Source organism: Pyrgilauda ruficollis, unplaced genomic scaffold (assembly GCF_017590135.1).
Source record: "Pyrgilauda ruficollis isolate IOZ18807 unplaced genomic scaffold, ASM1759013v1 scaffold141, whole genome shotgun sequence".
Lineage (NCBI taxonomy): Eukaryota > Metazoa > Chordata > Aves > Passeriformes > Passeridae > Pyrgilauda > Pyrgilauda ruficollis.
The window spans coordinates 519774-542928 of NW_024512655.1; the positions used below are offsets into that span (position 1 = coordinate 519774).

At 46.6% G+C, this 23155-nt stretch overlaps 1 protein-coding gene across 5 annotated transcripts; it reads left to right on the forward strand.

Moving 5' to 3' along the window:
• Positions 1 to 842: 842 nt before the first annotated feature.
• On the forward strand, positions 843 to 22443 carry CTNNBIP1 (catenin beta interacting protein 1). 5 transcript variants are annotated; one of them, XM_041460324.1, is made up of 5 exons: positions 843 to 1078; positions 11404 to 11492; positions 14481 to 14602; positions 15055 to 15145; positions 20463 to 22443. In XM_041460324.1, the coding sequence occupies exons 3-5, from the start codon at positions 14507 to 14509 to the stop codon at positions 20588 to 20590; spliced, it is 315 nt and encodes a 104-aa protein (XP_041316258.1). In that variant the 5' UTR covers positions 843 to 1078; positions 11404 to 11492; positions 14481 to 14506; the 3' UTR covers positions 20591 to 22443. The 5 variants fall into 5 exon arrangements, with proteins under 5 accessions (XP_041316258.1, XP_041316259.1, XP_041316256.1 ...); XM_041460325.1 differs by lacking the exon at positions 843 to 1078 and adding an exon at positions 1218 to 1239; XM_041460322.1 differs by lacking the exon at positions 843 to 1078 and adding an exon at positions 7769 to 7847 and having other exon boundaries at positions 14481 to 14563.
• The last annotated feature ends 712 nt before the right edge of the window (positions 22444 to 23155 follow it).

Genomic DNA, 23155 nt, shown 5'->3' on the forward strand with positions numbered 1-23155 from the left:
TCGGGCTTTGATGTCATTAAGTATCAAGCTGTTAAAGGAAGTGCCACCTATTTCATTACTGTGACTATCTTTATGCAATTAAGTTAAATACCGAGTGGAAAACAGATGCGTTTTACTAAATAACACTTGGTTCACAAAGCATTTTCATCTCCAGGAATTGTACTTGCCTTGCTGCCTCACCAATGCACCCTGTGAGGAAGCAGGGTTACTGTTAACCTAGTGGGAAACCATAATGCACATGAGTGGTGGAGAAGGCTGAGGAGCCTTTGGTGGCTTCTGTCTTCTTTGGGTTTAAGTTTTAATTAATTCCTCTCTGTGTTCACTGGGATTTTACTCTTCTTCCGTCAATGTAGATGAAGCATTACTTTATTTTTTGAGTGCTGCAATGACCAAATGACCACTGATTCTATTTGGAGGTTGGCATTGTCTGTATTGGCTGAATTAGCTCAAGCTGTACTGGATGTTGCAGTGCCTTCAACTTTCTTAGCGCGGTGTTACCCAGCTGCCCCGCTGGGATGGATCTCGGGCGGACCGGGAGGGACAGCAGGAGCCCCGGCACCGCGTCCCTCCGGAGGGTGTTTCTCGGGTGAGTGCGTGCCGCCGTGTCCCGGCGGAGCGGGGGCCCGCGGGGGAACGCGGCGGGGTCCGGCAGGAGCTGCCCCTTCCCCGGCCCGGCCCGCCCTGCCGGCCCCTTCCCCGGCCCGCCCGCCTGCCCGGCCCCTTCCCCGGCCGTGTCCGCCCGGCCCCTTCCCCGGCCCGGCCGTGCCCGCCCCTTCCCCGGCCCGGCCGTGCCCGCCCCTTCCCCGCCGGGCCCCGGTCCCCGCCCCTTCCTCCCGGCCGGCTCTCGGGTGCTGCCTGCGGCGCCGCCGCTGCCCTGGGCGCCGGGACGCGGCGGGTCCCTCCCCCGGAGCCGCCCAGGCACCTCCCTCGGGCCGCCGCGGTGAGTCACGACGGAGGAGGAGGAGGAGGAGGAGGCGGCTCCGCTCGGCTCCGCTCCGCTGCTCTCGCCCGCCCGTGCCGAGCGCGCCCCGCCGCCGCCCGAGCCGCCGGAGCGCCGGGGCCGCCGGCCCCGCACCAGGTGAGCGCGGTGCCCTTTGTGCGCGGCCGGGAACAAAGGCGCTCGGCCGGCTCCGCTCCGCTCCGGGCCGGCTCCGCTCCGCTCCGGGCCTCCCCGCTCCGCGCTGCCGCCCCGCCGGCGCCGCTCCCCGGCCCCTGGCAGGCCCTGGCCCCGCGGCGCAGGTACGGGAGGTGCCTTTTTCATTTTCTGGCATCACCCCTTCCGTCACGAGGCGCCCTGCTCCCCGCTGTCCCACCCCAGGCATGGCCGCGCTGCGGCGGCAGCTGGAGCGTTCCCGGCGCTGCCGAAGGTGCGCTGGGCCGGCAGGTGCCAGCCAGCGCTGGGGCTGCTCGGGGCAGCCCGCCGTGCCCTCGGCATCCCGGCCCTCCTGCCAAAACGCCTCTCGGACAGCGTTTACTGAAGGGCTTCCCTCGGGGGTAATCCTGCCTTGGCTAAAAATGGGGTTTCTAGAGCCTCTGAGGCAGCACTCGGTAACTTGCAGTTTATATGGACGGTATTTGTTGGCACACGTTAGTTTTTTACCTGTTGGGAAGATACGTGAGAGAGGGACAGCATCACCCTCCGGATCAGAACGTATCAGAGACAGATGAGACGTGATCCTTGCTTCTGCTCAGTGTCCAGATGTGCTTCATCAGGGCACGTTTGCCTCACAGCCTCAGGTTTGCTTTCTCTTCAAGAAGAGAATATTTTGCTCTGTTGTATATCATCTTTTATTTGTCCATTCTTCATCTTGGCATGTTGAACAGGATGAGCTTTGATGCTCTGTGAGATGAGCCCGAGACATTCTGCAGATGTGAGGATTTAAAAAAAGAATCAAAACACCAAACTCCAGCAGACTTTGGAGGCAAGTTAGTTGTGCTAGCTCACAGTCCTGGTCTAAGCTGGCTCCAGTATGGTGAGAGGCATGATTAGCAAGTATTTAAGAACATATTTTTCAATACATTTACAAAATCCTACTTTTTTCTTTTTTTTTTTTTTTGGCTGCTGAACTTACAGGCTTTCAGTTTCTTTTGGCCTTGGTTATTTTTGGAGCTCATGTGTGATGTGAAATAGCCTGCTGAAGGAGAACCTCTATGTAAATGGTGAAAAAATGAGGCTGGACATGTACTTCAGTGGGGTTTATTCTGAAAGCACAGGTATTCAAGGTGAGGGAGCATACAGAAAGCTATGTATTACTCTTTTACAAATACAGGCTGGTTTTCTTACCAAGCTACAAGCTCATTTGCCTTGACAAACAGATTCATCTGGAAAAGGGTGACAGGTGTACTTCAGATACATTTCTGTTGCTTCACTTTGCCCTTAGCTGGAAAAGCATCATCAGTTATTGTATCTTTGGCATCTTGGGAGAAACCAGCCGCTCCCTCAGTGAAATTCAGAGCTGCTGGGGGTCTGTGTGCTCTCTTAGTTGATGTGGCACACAGAAATAATAAATCTATGAAGTGTGTAGGACTGAACAACTGCAGGAGCAAAGGCCATTTTGGAAAACTTAATTGGTAATGAGTTGGACCCAAATCTGCTTTAAAGCAGTTTTCTCTTTTGGTTCATTGTAAGCCTTGCAACAAGTTATAGAAAAGTTACACAGTAGGAAAGTGCTTTCAGGGTTCTTCTTGACCTCCAGGTGGGAGTGCAGTGAAATCTTCAGCAGGGAAGCCATCCCCTGGGCTGGCAGGAGTCCCTGTGCCAGCCCCTGTGCCATCAGCAGCGCGGGGGCTGCCCTGGCAGGGGCTGGGGGCTGTGGCTCACGGTGAGCAGCAGCCCCTGGCCCGGTCTGAACAAACCAGTTACTGATGCTGTCACTGACAGAGAATCCTGTGGGGTGCTCACAGTGAGCAGCAGCCCTGGCCCTGTCTGACCAAACCAGTTACTGCTGCTGTCACTGACAGAGCGTCCTGTGGAGTGCTTGGAAAGCGAGTTCTGAGTGCCAGCCTTGTGGGAAGTCTGGAGCTGTGTCCCCTCTGCTGCCCCCCATCCTTCTCCCCTCCAGGTTTGAGAGTGCCTCACTTCGCAAGAGGACAGAGGCGTTTCCAAAACAGTTTGTGTTGTTTTCTAAACAAACCAAAAGTGAACGGAAACAAAACCTAGATTTTGTAACTGCTAACAATGACTGTGATCCGTATCTGCCAAAAATTAAAAATCATCCTGCAGTTGCATGTGGGCAAACAGAGCTAACACCTAAGAGTGCCTGATGTGGTAAAGCTGTCAAGGTTGATGCTTTGCCTAGGAAACAGCTTGTCAGAAATAGATCTATTTATATGTGTTTAATATAAGTTTTTCCTCTCCAAAATGTTTGTCATCTGTAACCAACACAAACATTTATGGTTTTTACCAAGTATTTCACTTCCTAAGTTGGTTGTTGACTACAAAGCACCCTCCTGAGCATCTGACCTAGTTTGAAGCATCAAACATCCACCCAAGTGCTGTGCACAGAAAGGAAACAGGCTTTTGGAGGCTGCTGTTGGGGATGCTGGGAGAAACTTCCAGGAGAATTTTTTTCCCAAAAAAAGGATTTGGTATCAGAAATGTTTCTATACATACAGAGGCAAAACTGTACTTCTCTCTTTTACTGCACGCTGTCATCAGATTGGATTTCCTGCTGAAATGCAGCAGGGACAGAGGCAGCAGAAGTGGTTGGGAAAATTGCAGTCCTGACAAATGTGCCAAATGCTTGTGTTCTGGGCTAAAGCTATTGTGTGTCTGGTCCCAGTTTTGATGGTGATGTGTACCAGAGATATAAATTATTGGAACAAAAACATTGTTACCACATCCAGTGTTGGTAATTTAATGGTCTTGCTTCTAAGTACTAGGGAGAAATTATATGTAAATGGGTTTGAAATGTGCTGGAAACTTTTTACCAAGTAACTTCATTTAGGAAAAAAACCCCAAAACACTTTTTTCAGTGTTATATCTCCAAGAATGGAGGACTGTTACAGTTCTTTTTCCCTTTGAAGAGCTGTGTCCTGTCCATGAGCATCCATTGGCATGGGAGTGCAGATAGAGCAGAGGGAGCAAAACTAGAAGTGAGAGGACATCAGGGATCAGCAAATTAACCAAAACCCATTAGTTAGTACTAGAATGAGGGAATACTCTCCTGACTCTCAGATTTATTTTCAGCCTTAGTGTTGAGGAAGCATTATATAACAATGCTTGAAAAAGTGAAGAAAGCTCATTCTTGTTTCTGCTCACTGCTGGTGATCTGACAGAATGTCACAGAGCTTCTGTATGCTTTAAATGTCAGTCTGAATTCAGGAAGTGGAGTCGTACTTCTTGCTTTTCAGTAAATGCATCCAAGGTTTTACAAGTATCAAATCTGCCAAGCCTATTTCTGTTTTCAAAAATAATATAGATATAATTATTCATGCTTCTTAAAAATATACAAGACAGCCTAAAAATCTCAAAAAAAACCCTCCTAATAATTTCAATTTCTTGCATTATTGGAATTCCTGTGACTGACTAAATGAGCTACTGATTGGGGAGCAGAGGTGGGGTCAGTAAATTTGTACAACAATTCCACTTGTCTCAGGATGTTCTGTTTTATTCCATGCAAACACACAGACCAAGAATTTATTTGATTTTTCACCAAGTCCATTTTCTCTGTGTTATGAGGGCAGCTAAAAAATATGGAAATCACTTAGGTAATCAACTCTGTTTATGACCATGACCAAGCTCAGAAACCTTCTGACTCACTTCATCCTTCCATAAAATTAGTTGACTACCTCACATGAAGGTGGAGATGTTTAATTAAAGTGTAATTGTTTTGCCTCTGAACTCATCCAGGTCCTGATTCAATGCACAGTGAAGTCAGTGAGGAGCTTTTAATTAATTTCCTTGAGCTTTAAATAAGTACACATGGATGTGCACCCTTAAAGGAAATGTGACCTAAATTTTTACAGCAGAATTGCTGTAAAGGAGGAATATAAATCCTGAAACAGCTTAAGGTAAACTACTGAAGGAGGGCTCTTTGTGGAGCTGAGGAGGGGATAGTGCAGCTGCAGGGATCGCTGGTGCCTGTTGCCATTTTAATGTCATTTTAATGGAGTTTCCTAACTTTGAGTGTGTTGGATCTTCTGTGGAAAACTGGAAATTTCTTTGTGCCTTGGCAGCTTGCTCAGTTGGTCGGGGGAGGCAATATCAGACTTCAAGATAAACACAGTTAACTGAATGTTTATGCAAAACCAATCAGCAATAACACTTACAACATAATTAACTTCAAGAGTTGATGCCAAATTGAGAAAAATAGGAGCATTCATGTCTTCTTAGCTGCCTTTTTCAGGAATGTCTGTAGATGCCAAATAATACTCGTTGGTTTATGTGGAATTCGTGAAAGGTTTTGCTGAACTTCAGAGGTCAGGAACATCAGGTTTTGCTAAACAGAACTTTTATTGGTGAACTCTTGGTCAGCAGCTACAGTGAACTTGGTAAAATAAGCCTTTCACAATTCACATCAAGCTGCCACCATTCTCTTACTGCTTCACTCATTCTTAGATCACTAACTTTTACAAAACACATTTTAATCTTTAAATAAAGTCCTGTGTGTGGAAGAGCACTGCAGTTTGGCCCCTTGTTTTTCATGGGTTCATTTCGTTGCTCTCGGTAGCTGCAGTTGTAGGTGTAACTGCTGTCAGCTCCTTCCTCTTGTTGAGCAGCTAACCATAACAGAGGGTACCTGACTGTGCTTATGGTTTGGCAGAAATCTGCCTGCTCTTCCAGTCATTCTCTTTGCCCATTCTGCCTTAAATTGGTGCTGGCTGGGTGCATCCTGCCCCTGGGAACCCTGACGTGCTCTGGGCTCTTGCGGTGGTTTTAACGTGTGTGAGGATCGGCCGCTCTCAGGTTTGTTGTGAATGGTCTCTGGGCTGACTCCTGTTGTTACTGTCACTATGTATTGCAGTTTGATTAGCCTAAATTAATGTTTTTACCTGTGGTTGCCTTACAACCATACGTGTGTTGTGTCTGGCCTGTGGTCCTTCCGCTGTGCTCGGGAATTGCTCAGTCCCAGAACTGCTGGGGGCTGCTGGAGCCCCCAGCCCTGCAGTCCCCGGGCTCCTTCTCTCCTCTCCTCTCCTCTCCTCTGTGTTTGTTCAGTGCTGAAGGGACTCCAGCTCTCAGACCACTGACCTCATGCAGCTTTATGTCACAGTTCACAGCTCGTGGAATTAAGGTAACATTCAGAATTGTGGCTAGGCAGGAAGGAAATTGCATCCATTTTCCTGAGAAATACAAAGTCTCTTGGAGGCAAGATTTCCTTCCTTGCAATCCCACTTGGCCAAAACATAGGGAAAGCGTGGTAAAATTGGTAATTGTCCGTGGTAAAATTGGTGTGTAATCAGGAATTTGTTTTAAACCAGTGAATGTTAGAAGTCCTCTCTTAGAACTGACAAGGACTTCTTTCCTTCCTCCCTCCTCTGTCCATCAGATATCTTCACAGCACAGTCTTGTTTGGTGACCTAAGAAAGGAACAAAAATCCTTCTCTTGTGCTTTTTGTTTCTAGTAAGTCCTTCAGAGAAGAGAGAAGTTGGCATGCTTGGCATACTCTACTGAGACCAATCTATGGACACTGTCTAGGAAAGGTCTCGTGGATTATTGTTTGATGAAGGTTTTAGGAGCAAAAGTCTCCTGCCCATACTATGCAGGAGCACTGCTGCTGCTCAGGGGTCACTGAGGAGGCAGAGTTTGTGCTCTGCTTGGCACCACAGACATGACTGAGGCATGTGGCCATCTTAGACAAAGAGCCATTAATTCTAGTTCAGCTCACAGCAAGAGCTATTAATAATAGATCTCTTTAAATGGTTTTGAAAATTGAGCCTTGATTCAGAACTGAAACCTCTTCTTTGCTTTTTTTCGTTATTCAGAGCATCCATGGGGAAAGCAGGACTGAAGTTTGGGGGTTTTTTCCCTAAAGAGGCAAGATAACTAGGAGACATAAGGGCTGTGTTTGTCACATCTTACAGCAGATTTTATTGATGTACGAGGCCAGAACACTTTCATGTTGCTGTCCAATGGTTACACAATTTTGGTAGTAAAGAACTATTAATCTGAGAGTCTCTGGTCCTAACAATGTACTTTGATACACTGTTGCAAAACACTAAAATGGTAACTAGTCACTAACCTAATAACAGCTCACATTTTAATTGCTGTTAAAAAAATCTAGTTAGCCATAATCTTTCTAGTATAACAGATTTATAGGCATTTGCAGTGTGAAATGGCTGTGACCTGGCAATAATGATGTTCAGATGTCAGTAAAAATTACAGGGCAGCACACTGGGAGCCCTCACTAATACCTGGCTGGCTGTAGATCCTGTGTCAATGAGTACCAGAGAAATGCCTATAAATACCTACAGAAAAAATATGTAGATATATGTACACACACTGGAGAGAAAGCCTTTCTGTGCCACCACGTGTGCTCTCTGCCATTTCAGGTTAGCTGCACCCAGCACTGTGTGCTTGGGCTGGGAGAGGTTGGGCACCCCAGCACAGGGAGTTTGACTCCAGAAATCTTCTGTTTCTGAAATAAAATATTTACAGATAGATCCATACAAAGCTTGGCTGCACTGCTCTATTTTAATGATGGATGCTGAGCACTTTTTAGCAGTGATTCTTCAGTGGGATACCTGGTAATTAAGTCATTTGCTATCTGTCATTAGTGCCTAATTTCCTGCCTAGAAGATTTGTAGCTTTGTTTTAAATAGGAGAAGAGGTGCCTGAGCCTCTGTGGAAGATGCCCATGGTTGGGACAAGAGCAGCACTGTCCATCCAGCTGTTGGGAGCATCGTGAGTAAAGCACTGGAGCTGTCTCTTGGGCTGGGGTGCAATTTGGGTATAAACTGCTCTCTGTGAAGCACTGTCACTTTTTAAAGACTTTTTGACACATTCATCTTTGAAGTGTGAATACCTTTGTGGAATGAAAGGCTTTTTTTCAGGTTTTGTTGCTGTTACTACGTTTAATTTCAGAGGCTTCAAGCTGACTGACGTGAACTACCTAAAACCCTGTGCTGCCTCTTTCAACTGAGATGTGAGAGGTGTCTTGTCCTTGAGGGAAGTGGGGGGAAATCGTCTGGTTTGTGTGTGCCTGAAGGTCAGGAGGCACATTTTAATTTCATGAAGGTGCTGATTATGATAGCAGGATTTTTAAAATTTATTTTTTAAGTCAGCTTGAGCATTGATGTAAGAACTGTTCTGGTATATTGGGAAGCTCTGTGGAATGCACTTCATTGGTAGTTTTGAAGCCCATTTTGAAGCTCTGAAAGGTGTTCCAGCACTGGGGAGAAAAACCCCTGCTTGTGTTCATAAATGTTTCATGAATAAATGGCAGTGTTTGGGGCTGTTTCCTGTCCTCCTTCAAGAAGGAGGACTGTAGTGTCTCGTTAAAAATTTAAATCTAACATTTAAGAGATGTGAACCTACCACATCTGGGAGTTCCAGCAGTAAATTGACCTAAATCTGACCCTGGGGTTCAGATTCTGAAGTCAGCTAAAAGGTAGCACTGAACATAAAAACGAAGACAAAAAAACCCCATGTTAAATATTTCAGTTCATACTGTTCACCTATAAATAGGTAGCTGTTATGAATTCTTCATTGTATCCCTCTGGAGAGGGGAATTAATCCAGTCTCCAGCTGCCTGTGACTGAAGGTCATGAGTCAGAATGAATTAGAGGAAAATTTGTAGCAGACTCTGGTTCCTGACTTCAGGTTTCAGGCTCCAGCTTGGAAGGTTTTTTGGGCTCTTAACTGTTCTCTGGAAAATGTCATTTGAAAATTAACAAGGCTGAAATGAGGGGCAGCATCCCCTTGCACTTCCAAGCTTCCCAGTATGACCAGGCTTAAGCACTGAAGTGCTCGTGGAGGGGAATGGCTTAACCTTGCTAATGATATCAGAGAGCCAAAGGGGCCCTTCCTGCTGCTCTGAACTCCACTGGTGTCGAGCAAAGGGAGCCTGCAGTGCTCGGGTTTGTTCACCATGGCTCCTCAGCTGAGCTTTGTAATCCTTTCCCATTAATTGAGGGGTTTCGCTGCCTTCGACAGAACCAGTCAGATTCAACAAAAAAATAAATTGTAGCTGAACTAGCTCCTGTTGGGTTTCTTTTGGCTATAACTGGAAATGCTACAAGATATTAAAGAGGTAGTCAGCTGTGACTTAGGCTTTAAAGAACCTGCCAGATGGCTGCTCTAAGTACCCTAAATTATTGAGGCTGAATATGTAAAATACTACATTTTCCAACAGCTTACTGCCTTTTTGTTTTCTTCCCATTTTCTTCCCCCTGTGCAGATTCCTCGGTTGCACTTTGTGTTCTCCCATACCAGTAAAGTGTGGTCCTTAGGAATTTCAGCATTACAGAGGACTGCAGTGTGGGGGAGAATATGAAATTTGGAGGAACAAAAGCTCATGTTGCATTCTCATTGCATTAAATAAGCATGGCTTTAAAACTGAATGGGATGCTTAAGTAACTTCTTTATGCACAATTTATAAAGATGCAATTCTTTCAGCGTGTCTCTTTTTCTTTTGAGATGTGAAATTTTTGTTTATTTAAAAAGAGGACAGGAGGGGAGTGAGAAGAATTTGGGGGTTCTTAATTATAAACTGATCTGTGGCATTGTCCAGCAGAAAGTTCCTTCCAGGTTTTGAATTCACACCAGTGTAGGTGGAAGTGAAGGAAATACAGTTAGAAATCTGTAATTTTCAGTTGCTGTGTGTTGGAATCTTCTTCTGAAGGCGTTCAGTCAAAACAGTTCTTGCTGGTGAGGCTTGAGTTTCCTGAGGAGCTGTTTCCATCTGTTGGTAAAACAGACAAGTTAAACTGAGACTGAGTACAGATTTCTCCTGTCTACATTTTTTTGAAGTGAAACCCCAATAGCTGATGTTCTAAACCTAGTTAGGAAAGAAGAATAAAAGGGAAAGCTAACTGCAGTTACAGTATTTTTCATTAGGTACTGTTGTGTCTGGGTTCAGTGATTGAAGAGAAAGCCACTGTGCTCTTCTAATTCATTTTTGGGAAGAAATATATTTTATTTTCATTAGAGACTTTTCAGAACAAGGAGCAGTGAGGAGAGGTGAGGAGGTATCCCCTAATGCTAGTGGGACAATTGGAAGTCCTGAGCTGTTCATTACTTGGGTGGTGCCCCTGCAGAGCAGCCCGGGTGTTTTTAGGTGCAGAATTACCTGCCCCTGCTCGTTCCCAAGCCGTGTCTGCTCCCTCTGCCTGCTGCCCTCCAGAGCCTGCAGCCCCAGTCCACAGGGCTGAGTGAGGTGCTCGTGCTTGGTGTGCCAGGCCAGGGCTGCACAGCCTTTCCCAGCCAGGAGAGGCTTTGCAGGGAGGCAGATGGGGATGTCAGGCGTTCCTGGCTCTGCCCAGTCCGGTGCTGGGCCTTGCTGAGCTGAAGGAATTCCTGGGATCCTCACCCAGCCCTCGGCAGGCAGCGTGGGGAGGGAGGTGCTGGACTGCAGGACAGCTTGCTGAATGCTGGGGAAGGGGAGGGAGTGTTTCCAAACTCAGATGATTGCTTTGGCAAAGCTGGGCTGGCAGTGCTGGCTGTAATATACAGATCTTTGTTGTTTATTATTCTGTCATGTGAATCATCTTAGAAATAAATGAGAGCTAAATTTCATGGCCTGTGCCTGGCAAACAAGGGAGAATTAGGTGACCCAATTATGTCCATTTGCAGTGTGTTGGATGCAGCAGGACAAGCTTGAAGCATTTAGTGTTTTAACAGAGTTTAGTGAAGAATTCAGTCATTCCTGACTAGCACTGCAGCTTTTGAAATGCATGGGTCAGTCTTCTTTGTGAGAAACGAATGGACACTGGGGAGCAGATCCACGTTCTGCTGCCAGAGGTGAGCACAGGCAGCCCAAACTTTCCTGTTGGCTCTGCACATCTGCCTCACCCTCACCTGGAGAGACCAGTTCCAGATCTGATAGAAGAGTGCATTCTGCATTAACCAGCCTTTGGCCTCTCTTCCTGCAGTGCCAGCCACACGATTCCCAGACCTTAGCTGAGATCCCCGTGCTTCTCTGCTGGGGCCAGGATGCTTCAGCTGGCTTTTGTGCCAAAAGCTTCCTAAAGAATGCAAAGCTTGAGTGCAATTCATTCCCAAGTGATTGGGAATGTCATTGCTATGGTCAGGGTGGAAATCTTGCAGCTGAAGAATGGCTTGATTTTAAAAAACTTTAAACATAAAGTTCTTATGTTTAACAGCTCCAAACAATCATGCAGTTTTTTGAATTTCACCTAGAGCGTGTCCTGAAGCAGGGAGTGAAGGTGTGTTGAATTAAGGATCTTCCTGGGGTTCAGCTGTGGATGTTCTGTAATTCTTTGCTCATTTGTTTTCGCAGGGCAGTTCCCTCACACATTTTTCCAGCTCCAGTCACTGATCAGGACTGCACACGTGGATTATCTGATCTCCTGTGGTTTCTAGAAGCAGGTACGTTGGCACAGGAATCTGGTGTTTTGTTGGTTGGGGATGGGGCAGTGACCACTCATCCCTGAGCCAGAGGGATTTGTGGGGGCAGGGAAACGCTGCTTAAGGAACATTTCATCATGTGTAGCATATTGCTGTAGCTTTCTGGAGAGAACAAAGTTGGTAAGTGTTTTGAAAAGATTTTCCAGTCCTTCATTTGCAAATGTGGATCGTGCTGTCTTCTGGGCATGGACCAGCTTTGTATGTGGGTTTGGAAATTTTCTCATGTAGCATATGCTGGGTAATGTTGTCATCCTAAACTGTGTCTTCTGAAAGCTTTATGTAACAGGAAAACAGAGATATGTTCACATTTCTCATGCTGGGCTCTGAGTGCTGTTTTAAGACCTTTCACTTTGGTGCCATCGAGTAGGAAGGGCTGTGGTGGCAGGGTCATTGTGTGGTGTGGGGAGAGCAAAGTGCTGTTGCTCTGAAAGCTTAGTTTACCTCTCTGTGCATATTTCTTGAGCCATATTGAGTGCTTTTTCCTCCCATGCTGCTTCCTGGTTGTGTGAAGCATTCACTGAATGGGCAGGCTTTAGGATTTTTATCTTTGCTGTTAAATGGGTGGCTTCGTGACAAACCCATCTTGGCTGAAGGTTGCTTCACAAGAGCCAGGCTTAGATAGGCATTCCCATCACCCCTTTTTAAAGCTTGAACATTAATAAACAACTAGAAGATAGTTCTGGTGGAAACAGTGAATAGTAACCAAGCCAGGTCCTGTAATCCCTGACGTGCAGGGCAGTGCTGAAGTGGGGTCCTCCTCCTTGGCATGGGGCAGCTGTGGCATTTTCTTGGTGCTTGTGGATGGTGCCACCTACTGATATCCCATCCATTTTGTTTCATTTTTAAACAATAGGTGTCTTACTGCATTTCAGCTTTTCTTGACATGATTTTTCTTGTCTAGGTTGATTGGTTACTAGTACAGCAGCTTCCCTTTTCAAGTACAGTATTTTTTGTAAAGTATTTACAATATTGAGAGCCAGTCCCTACCTTTCAGACTGACTGGATATCTTGATCAATGTTTATTGTTTTATCAGTCTCTGGATGTGTATAACTTAATGTCTCTTGCTCAGTATCTTATTTTGTTCATTGCCTTACTATTGGCATCCCTTGTTAGCACTCAGTAAATGGCACTGTGGAGTATAAACCCAGCAGCATAATCCAATTTACTTACTTGAGTTGACACTAGGCAAAATTCAGGGGTTGTTGAATTCCCCCTTCAGAGAGCAGTTTGCTGGTTGTGTAAAAAGCCCCAACAGTCATCACCTTGCACATGTACAGGCTGCAGGTTTCCAAGCAGAGCCATCTACAGCAAGTCAGCTTCATGCAGATCTTCCCACTGAAACATGCTCAAGAAGGACTGGTGATGGATCTTTCTCACTTTTTACTGCTGTTATCTCCATGCTCAGTAGTGTGGGTGGCAAAGCCTGTCCCAGCAGCTGCTGCTGAAGTTTGCATTACTTCTGACTCACTCAGGAGGGCCTCTGTGTAATTTTAAACGGTTTCCACACCCAGATTACTTTCCCTTAAAAGTAATAATGGAAATGAAGTGAGAGGAGAGGTTGGTAATGACTGCAGGAAAACATTACTGGGAAAACTGTGTTTGAACCTGCTGGGATACAGCCTTCCCTATGCAGGCCTTGTGTAGTGGGTTCCCTTCAGTACTGGGGTTCAGGAATTCACCTTTATGGGCTGGTGTAGGACCAGACCCAGTTCTGGGAGTGAAAAGTGCTTGAAGACCTGGTTGGAGCCACTTCTCTGAGGTGTGTGTGGTGCAGGAGTGGCTGAGTCCCACCCCCATCCACTCATGGGAGCATGGAATGGTTTGGGTGGGAAGGGACCTCAGAGCCCCTCTGGTGCCACCCCTGCCATGGGGACACCTCCCACTGTCCCAGCTGCTCCAGCCCCAGTGCCCAGCCTGGCCTTGGGCACTGCCAGGGGTCCAGGGCAGCCCCAGCTGCTCTGGGCACCAGTGCCAGGGCCTCACAGGGAAGCTCTTCTTCCCAATCTCCCACCCAAACCCACTCTCCATCCTCCTGTGGGGTCCCTTCAGGGCTGCATTTCTCCTCCACACAGCCCTGCTCAGGGGCTGGGTGGGTTTGTGACACTGCTGGAATTGTGTGCTGTTGGAAGCACCATTCGTTTTTACATTTCAGGTTAAGGTTTTTACTGTTGTTGGCTTAATAAACATGGTTCAAGATGGTTTTTGAGAACAGCTGAAGAGAATACCTGAATGTTTGGGGTTTTTGTGTCGTGGTAAACACCCTGTTTTGGAACTTAAATAATTACCAGATACTCTTATAACAATCATGCTTTGTGCTATAGAATTTGGATAGCACAGTCTGTTTATTCCATAATATAATTATCTTTATTAAAATAAGAAGCAAAAACTCAGCTTGAAAATAATATTCTTTCCCTGCTCCTCTTAGTTCTGTTTTCTCTCCAAAACCATTTCATAAATTTTAGTAATTTTTACAGTAATGCAATGGCCTTTTTATATGATATATAAAGGAAAAAAGAAAAATAGGAGGAAGACTTAAGAGTTTAGATTTCACACAGCTTTTGTTTAGCCATTGTGGGCTTGATGGCTGTGCATTCTGCATCCTGTTTTCATTCTGCTTGTGCTTATTTATGGAAAAAACCCCAAACCACGGACTCTTCTGTCAGGATGATTCTTTCATCTAGTTCTTAGAATTCCCTTTCTACTCATGCAGTAATGTAACCACAGATAATGAGCTGTGGGGATGTGAGCAGGAGCCTCTGAATGCTTCAGTTGCATTTGTAGGGCCCAGTTTAGCTGCTGACATTTTTAAGGGTTTCACTGGGGAAGGATGTGATTCCTTACTCTCCCAGGATATCCAGTGAAAAACAGGTCTTTTGGAAATGAAACTTTTCCTCTATTAGACCCCATTGCCCATTGTAGTTTGTGCTTTCCTGATTTTGTGTCTGCAGGAAATCCAGGAGCTGGCAGGAGGGGAATGAACCGTGAGGGCGTCCCCGGAAAGAGTCCGGAGGAGATGTACATCCAGCAGAAAGTGAGGGTCCTGCTCATGCTCAGGAAGATGGGATCAAACGTAAGATGCACCTCGTGGCCCATCCTTTGTGGGCTTTCAGGCCACTTTGGACTAACTGGGGTGGTGCTTGTTGAGACGGGCAGGTGATGGTCTGGTTTTAATGCTGAATTGTTGAATTATCACTTAAACACAATTGATTTTTGCTTAAATACTATAAGGCTTGTGATGCCTGGAACTAGCATGTATAGATAAATTATTTCAAGTTCTTCATTACTGGAAGAAGAGCCAAGTGAAGCAGCTGGTTTAAGGTGGCACTGAACCTGCCCATGAGTTCATGGTGTCCCATTTGGCTGCTGTGTCCTTGCTGGTGCTCGGGGTGCACAAGGGGTGCTGCAGGTGCTGAGGAGCAGAGCAGAGGTGCTGTGGTGCCTGTCCCTGGGAGCTGTGCCTGCTGGGGTGGGTTTGCTTTGCTGAGTGCTCAGGTGTCACCTCTGTCACCTCTGTGCCCGCAGCTGACGGCCAGCGAGGAGGAGTTCCTGCGCACGTACGCGGGGGTGGTGAACAGCCAGCTGAGCCAGCTGCCCCAGCACTCCATCGACCAGGGTGAGTGCCCCCCGTGCTGCCCTGTGCCCCCTGTGCTGCCCTGTGCCCCCCGTGCTTCCTGTGCCCCCTGTGCCCTCCCTCTGCCCTGGAGCTGCTTCCCCTGGGCCAGCAGCCTCAGACAACAGCACCTGCAGCCTCCTGGACTTCCAGAATCCCTTGGCACCTGCTGAAACCCATCCTGCAGGCTGTCTTTGTTCGTTCTTTGCAGAAGTCTTGGTAAACAGTTGTGTGGAGCTGCTCTGAGTCCACTAATCTCTTCTGAACCTGAATGTTTCTTAGTGGATTCCTCTCCCCCCCTGCACAGCCCTCGTGCCAGCTCACCTTCATGCAGTGCAGTTTGGAATTGAAGGAACATTGTAAGACTCGTGCCAGAAAGATCTGAGCAGAAATGTAGTATAGATCTGAGACATGTGGAAATCCATTACAAACACACCTGCACAAACTTGTGCTGTGCTCATTCCTTGCATAGCTGGGGGCTGATGGAGGTGGATGTGCTTGAAGAATTCTGAGCCAAAATACACGACTTTTCTGCCAGTCTAAAGTGAGAATTTTCTTGTTTCTTGTCAAAAACTGAGGAAGACAACATTCAGTTAAGGGAGACTTAGCTTGGCATTTTTCAGCATTATCCTTAAAGTTACATTTCTCCCAATGAAATCTATGCTGAATTACCTGCACTTTGGCAAAGAAAAGGTGATAAAATCAGAAGTCCAGCCAGGGGACACAGTTACTTCTGCAGTGGTGCTGAAGCTGTAGTGTGCTCTACAGACAGAAGCAGCTATAATTTATTGCTCAGGACTTGGATTTGCTTAGAAATCTCTGCAGGTTTCTCTGAGTCAGTAATGATAATGCTCCTTGCTTGCTGCTGCCTGTGCTCTCTGCTGTGTCCTGGGGTCAGAGGAGCAGGAAGGGCTGAGTATGGAATTCCTGGGAGCTGGGAATGCAGTGACATAGGTGTGGGATGTGCCACCCTAAGGGAGATCCCATCTCCACTAGATGGCATCGCCTGGTGCTGGAAATCCCTGCACGTCCACACACTCACTCTGCTGTTGCTCCAAGATTGCTTAAAGGAATTTTCTTCCCTACTTCTCTGTTTTCATTGAAATCCTCTCTGGAGGATTTCTTTTTTCCTTTATGCAGCTTGTCTTACACAACAACAAAAAGAGGTGTTATTGAGGGAGTAACTTACACCAAGTTAGCACTTCAGTGGATTTCAGTCTTTTGTTCCACAGTAGGACAGGTTGCTCTCAGCCTGACGTGTCCCTGATGTATCTTTAGAGCCATTTTCCTCCAGCAGGCACAAAAGACACAAAGCTAACTTCACATCCCTATTTTGTCCCAAAAACCAGAATGACATCACCATTGGCCTGAGCACTCTGAGAGCTTTGTTATGGACCTGCAGGTTTCTGTGTGTCCCTTAAAGTGCTGCAGGCTGGCCCCAGTTCCAGGAAGGTTCTTTTGGGCTGGGGGGTTTCTGAGGATGGATGGTGAACAGTTCTGAGTGTCTCTGCAGCAGTGACCTGCCAGGCTGCTGAGCCTGTCCCTGTGGTGTCCCTGCTGTGGCTCCTGCCCAGGGTCTGACTCTGTGTGAGCCCTTGCTTTGCTCACAGCAGTCACTGCAGCCTCTGTGCCCACTGGGCCAGGGTGTGTTTTTATTGTCCCTGCTGGATTCAGGCTCGTGCCATAAACCCTCCATGAGCCACTGCTGATACCAGTATCTCTGACATTTAAAGTTCCTCCTTGAGACTCTGTTTGTTGTCTAAGGATCCACAATGGAAGTTAATTTGGATCAAGAAGCATGTTAGAATGTCTCTGTAATTTTTAATCAAGCCTGAAGGCTAAGACTTCCCTTCAGTTTATGCTTATTTTTACTGGAAGAGGGGATATGGTAATTGAGTGTAATATTATTGTCATTTTATTTTTCAGACATTGTTAACACCTATAGGAAAGTGCAAAATCCATGTTTTTCTTTACTCTGGGAGCTCTTTAGCTGACATCTGTGGAGTGTTTGTTGTTTGTTTTTATGGCTCCAAGAATAACTGAGGAACCCTGAGGCATCTCAGTTCAACCAGTGTGTGTGCTGGAGAGGGGATGTAATCCTGAGCTGTTTTGGGATGTTCCCACTTTGGTCCTGCCTGCATTGCAGCAAGAGCTAACGCAGCTCACACCTGATGAAATTCAGGCTTTCTCACGTATTTTTGAGTAAAGCAAAATGCCTCTCAGGAAGTTCTGTGCACAGAAGCATGTCCTGCATGAGCCCCATATTCCCTGGTCCCCAGCTGCTTGCATTTCCAAAGGCTGGGCTGGCTCTGGCAGCTCTCAAATGGAAGCAGTGCAGGGAGGAAGCACGAGATGGGAATTGTGCTGAGACCTTGGTGCTTGCAGCTCTGGTGTTCCTATAGCAACAGGAGTGTGGTGCTGGTTCCTGGAGGAAGCTGCTCCCCTGGGGAGGGCAGGGCTGAGATGCACACAGTGCCTGGCTGGGTGAGAGTGTTCTCTGGTAGTGGGGCACCAAAACCACCCCAGGCTGCTCGTGGGGCTCCAGGGAGCCGTGCTCATGGCTTGGCAGATGCTGCTGGAGAATGGAGATGGAGCTCTGCTCTTTTATTTTGTTCAACACAAGGCTTGTTTTAGTGTGCTGCTGCTCTCAGCAGTGCATGGTGTATTTTTAGAATGCCAGACTAGGATGCTAATACTGGGAATTCCAGGGAAGAGTTAATGTTTAGAAGATTGTTGCTGGAAGGTGGTTGAAGAGATGTATGTATGCAAAGATCTTGTGTGAAGTGAAGAATTTCTTTTTTTAAATTTGGCAGCCTTTAGAAATTCCCAACAGGCTAAACCTTCTGATCTCTAAATGCTTTTGGGGTTTAATTAATTCTGCAGGTGACTACAGGCAAATCAGATGTACATATCTGTCTCTCATTCAAAGAGCCCTTGGGAGCAGCAGCTGCTAGAGGTGTCAGCATCTCCTCTGGGGTTAAGGTGCTGTGGTTTCCATCCAGCCTGTGCCCTGCTGGGTTATGTCTCTGTGTCCAGCTCCCTGCTGTGGCATCAGCCCCTGGGGAAGCTTTCTGCCCTGGGGGTGGGCAGGGAGCAGCTGGGGACACTGAGCTCAGGGCACTGAGGTCTGCAGCCTTCCCTGCCCTGCACTGGAGTCGTTTGACCTTCAGCTCCTCTTGGCTTGCTAAGACTGAAGAACAAGTGCTGTGAAAGAACTCTAAATTCAGCAGTTCAAACAGCTGCAATTGGAACATAACATCAGTGGGATTTTTTTGGAAGTTAGTGGGGTAAGATTGTCACTATTACTTTCTAAGATAGGACATAAGCCCACCTGTTAATTATTGTTAATTTGTAGGAAGAATGAAGGTGAGAAAGCATGAGACAGACACAGTGAGAGAAGTATCTGAATGTCCAAAGGTTTGTGGCAATTAATGCTTTGCTCATAAAAGATGGGGAGTATTTCACTGGATATGTTGTGAGTCTATTTCAGGGTAGAAGTGTGTGCCCAGAAGAGGGACAGCTGTGGAGAGAGCAGCTGTGTGTGTAGATGCAGGTCAGGTAAAAGTGTGCCTTTGTCATTGTTCTGTACATTAATTGCTGGAAGTGCAGAGCTCAGTGAAGGATGTGCTCAGAGCAGACGTGGTTCACCATCCCATTGTCTCAGGCACAGCCTCTTGGCCATGTGCAGCTTAACTTTATAACCTGTGCTCTGCTTTTTACATTACTTCACTTGATCAGTAAGAAAACATCCGTTGTGGGAGCCAAGTGGGCCTGCAGGAGCAGCTCAGGTTCTGCCTTCTCTTCAGCAGCCAGGAGGCCCAGCTCTGTTCTCTGGCACTGTTTGTGCCTGTACACAGGCTCTGTTCTCTGGCAGATGTTTGTGCCTGTACACAGGCTCTGGTCTGTGGCAGTGTTGGTGCCTGTACACAGGCTCTGGTCTCTGGCACTGTTGGTGCCTGTACACAGCACTGGAGCTGCTTCATGAGCAGCCTCATTAGCTCAGTCTCCTTTGGCTCTGGGTAGTTTGGGTTATAGGACAGGGCTGGAAAAAAACCTGCTTTTATGCTGAGAAACGTGGATGACCTTTTTCTGGACAAATGTCACCCAGGTTCTGTTGCTGGGGGACACCTGCAGACGTGGCCTCAGTGGCCTCTGGGAGGTTCCTGCTGGGGCGGGCAGGAGCAGGGGCTGTGGGGTGTCTGGGTGCACCTCCTTTCCTGCGTGGGACTGAAGGAACCTGTGGGAATGTGGGGAAGGGGAGCCCAGGAGAGCAATCAGATCTGGGCAGGAGTGCAGCTGATGGCTGTGCTGGGGGAGCCTCTGGTGACTCCAGCTGCTCCTGCACCTTCAAAGGACCCTGGTGAGGAGCCCTGGGTGCCAGAGCTGCTGCTGCAGCTGCCCTGGCCTCTCTGCTTGGCTCTCCCTCCCCAGCATCCAGGCTTTGTCACAGTCCCTGCAAGTGAAATCCTTGTTTTTCTTCAGGAGCTGGTAGTTCCTGCGTGTTTTAAAACCAACAAGGCAGCTTGTTAATGCTGAGCTGGATGCTGGTGCTGTATATCATTTATGTTTTGATCAAGGAAGAAACAGTTTGTGCAGGAGATGAAAAGGGAGATGACTGCAGGGCCTCTGAATGCTGGCAAGTGGGTGCATCAGAGCAGTTTTTGATGTAGTTTTATATAAGATAAGGGCCCTAAATATGAAAAACAAACTACTACTGCTTGGTCCTTAATATTTCCTCCTTTGAGTACATATAACAAATAAATTGTGAAGTGTATAAAAGTAAGTGCAGTTGCATTTCAGGAGCATTGATTTAGCTTTTAAGGACATTAGCAAGGGGATTTTACAACCATTTTGACCACTTTTCTTGCTATATTGCAACTGAAGAGCAGATTAGATAACTGAGAAATGGAAATCATACAGTGAGAACAGATGAGGCATTTTTATTAGTCCCTTTTACCTTGTGTGCAGAAGTTGCTTGGGGCACAAAACTGAGATTCGCTTCTTGATAGGCTTCAGGTCAAAGACTGGAGGGATTTTGCATGCTGATGCTCCATCTGAGTTGAATTTGAACTTTGCAAAGGCCTGGAAGAGGATTCTGTGGAGCTGAGCAGTGACCTGGCTGGGACAGGCAGTGGTGGTGGTTTTGGCATTCCAAAACCTTTGCTTTGTCCTTTGCTTTCCTGGTGGTTGTGTGGATGTGTAGAATGACACTGTGGGCACTGCATCTCTCCCCTGCTCTTTAAAGGAAGTAATTATGGCACAGATTTCCTGTCTCCGTTGTTGTTGCAGGTGCTGAGGATGTTGTGATGGCATTTTCCAGGTCAGAGACAGAAGACAGAAGACAGTAACTGCAGGACACCTGAACAACACAGAACTGGAGAGGACAGTGAGATTCCTGAAGATAGAGGAGGATGGCTGAGCATTAATAAGTTCCTCTGTCCACCCTAATTGTTCCTTGGTATTCCTTCTCCTTTGTAATGTTGTTTCCCTTTGCCCAACCCTCAGAATGCATCTCACAGCCATCTGTTCCTGTCAGATTTTGCAGCTCAGCCGGGCTGTGTTCATTCAGGACAAACCTAAAGGTGTGGTTTTGGTTGGCTCAAAGGGACAGGCTGTGGTTGGATAAAGGAAGGCAATTTTTCAAACTTGACCAATGGAAACCTTTTATCTCACGTTTTATTTTATATTTTAAACAAAGTCTCTTGACATCCTACTTCTAAAGAAGCTTTTCATGCTGTGGTGCTTATTTAGGTCAAACTTGTGAATTTGAAGAGGGTTTGATTTGGCTGCATAGAACTGGAAGCAACTTGTGGTTGGGTGACAATGCAAAAGCTTTCCCTTCAGCTGGCTTGCAGGTATTTTGCTGACTCCAACGTTTTCATTGCAGGAAGCTGATGTTTTGGTGCATTGGTTATTTCTTTATACTTTTTGACTTGGGGGGGAAAAGACAAATGTGCTTTGCAATATTTATTACATCTACACACATATAAACGCTTGCTTTTGGGGGGTTGTTTTGGTTTTTTGATTGGCTTTGAAGTCATGGTTTGATTTCCTTTTGGCTGCAGTGTTTCTGATGCAATCAGTTTTTCCATACTCAGCTGCTCTCTGGCCTGGAGCTCTTTTGGGAGCATGTGTCAAAGCAGATTTGGTTCAAGAAGTCCACCTGGCCAGGCTGGAGGCCGAGGGTGCCCAGCCCTGGTGGGCAGGGGGCTGTGCCCAGCCCTGGTGGGCAGGGGGCTGTGCCCAGCCTGGCACTCCTCTGCCCGGGGGCTCCTCCCTGCTTCCCTTACAGGAGCTGGAGATGTTTAGCAGGAATTGCAAGAGTGAGATCTAAGGCTGTGACATGAATTTGCCAAATTTGTATAGAGAATATGTGAACTTGTTTAAAATACTGCAGAGTTCCACTTTAACCCTTTGACTGCTGCACAAGACTAGCTCTCACATTAGGAACAATTAATGATCATTAACTTAAATCCAGCTTGCACTGGGCTTTAATAAACTGAAGTTTCTAGTCACTTGAAAAACTGTACATGGTTTCCCTCCTTGCAGCTGCTTGGTGGTAGGGAAATCCTCTGGGTCCTAGGCTAGCAGCATGTTCCTGAGGCACTGTTCCAGGAGGCAGCAGTGCTGCTTCAGGCTGTCCAGCACTGAGTGTGCAGGTGACACTCTCAGGTTCACTCTCTGCAGCTGCAGGGCCTTCAGACACACACACAGACCTTGACAGACTGAAAAACCTGCAGTGGAAGTCCCGAGGTGCACTGACTGCTCAGGAGTCTGCACGTAGTCTCCAGCACTGCTGCCTAAAACCAGGCACTTCATTTCCTCTCATGTGTGCAGGTGGTTTTTACAAAACTTCTGGATTTTGCTGTGGGTTGCACTGACTTCGAGATGTTTCAGAATCTATTAAAGCTGAACTCAATTTACCTGTTCCTGGTTCTTTTCCTATGGTTGTTAATTATTTACAGTGACAATTCTGGAATCTAACTGTGAGAACGCGACCATTTTCATGGCCAGAAATTCTGCTGACAGGATGCTGTTGTGGTCTCAAAATGGGGGAAAAGCTGGAGAGAAACCATGGACTGTCTGCAAAAGGAAGAACAGACTTGTGAGCACAAGGAAGAAATTATCTTGAACAAATAAATACTGTGTAATGAGAGCAACTGTACATCTATTTATGAAAATGCTCCTTTTGATTCAGTTGCAGCTTTGTAAAGTTCTATGTGAAAGTAAATCTTTTACCCCTTTTTGTTGGGGCCAGATAAGAAATTTCTTTATTAAAATAAACCAGGAATGAGCCCAAAGGATTGTCTAGATTTTGGCTTGGTTGCCTGAGAAGCACTTTAATGTGAATTTGGTGCAGAGGGGGGCAGTGTTAACTGAGGGGTCCCTGTGACTCTGGCTGCTCTGGGGTGGCCTCCCAGTGCTGACACTGAGGCTTTTCAAGAAGGAAAGTGAACTGTTCGTGTGGTTTAATATTTTCACTAAAAATGTAACTGTTGGGGAGGGGGGGAAATACACTTTTTAATATCTACTCTTGTTTCATATTGATTTATTACACTGCTCAGCTGCCAAATGAAGAACACCTGGCTTCACCTTTGAGAAAGGCTCAGGACATCAGCATGGTGGACTTGTTTATTGTTTGTACAAATTTCTCTAGCTTTGCTGTTGTGCTTTTGCCTTCCCAAGTAAACCATTACTAACAAAACCAGGAAATCAAATGTTTTAGAGGCCAGAGTTGAACACAGATCTAACTTGAAATATGTTTTTGACTAGAAAAGGCTTTGTAGTCCAATTATCAACCATATAGTGCTTAAGGCATTTAGAAAGGGAGTGTAAAAGCTTTTGAGGCATCTTCCAAGAAAAGCACAGGCTCTTTGGGTGGTCTTTTGGGGAGAAATGTTCCTTTAGAGATTCGAAATGTGCTATTGTACTTTGGCTGCCAAGCTGCTCATCTGCCTCTCATAACACACTGTGTTTTGCAGAGCTTGAGGAGAAGATTCAGAGCTGAGTGCC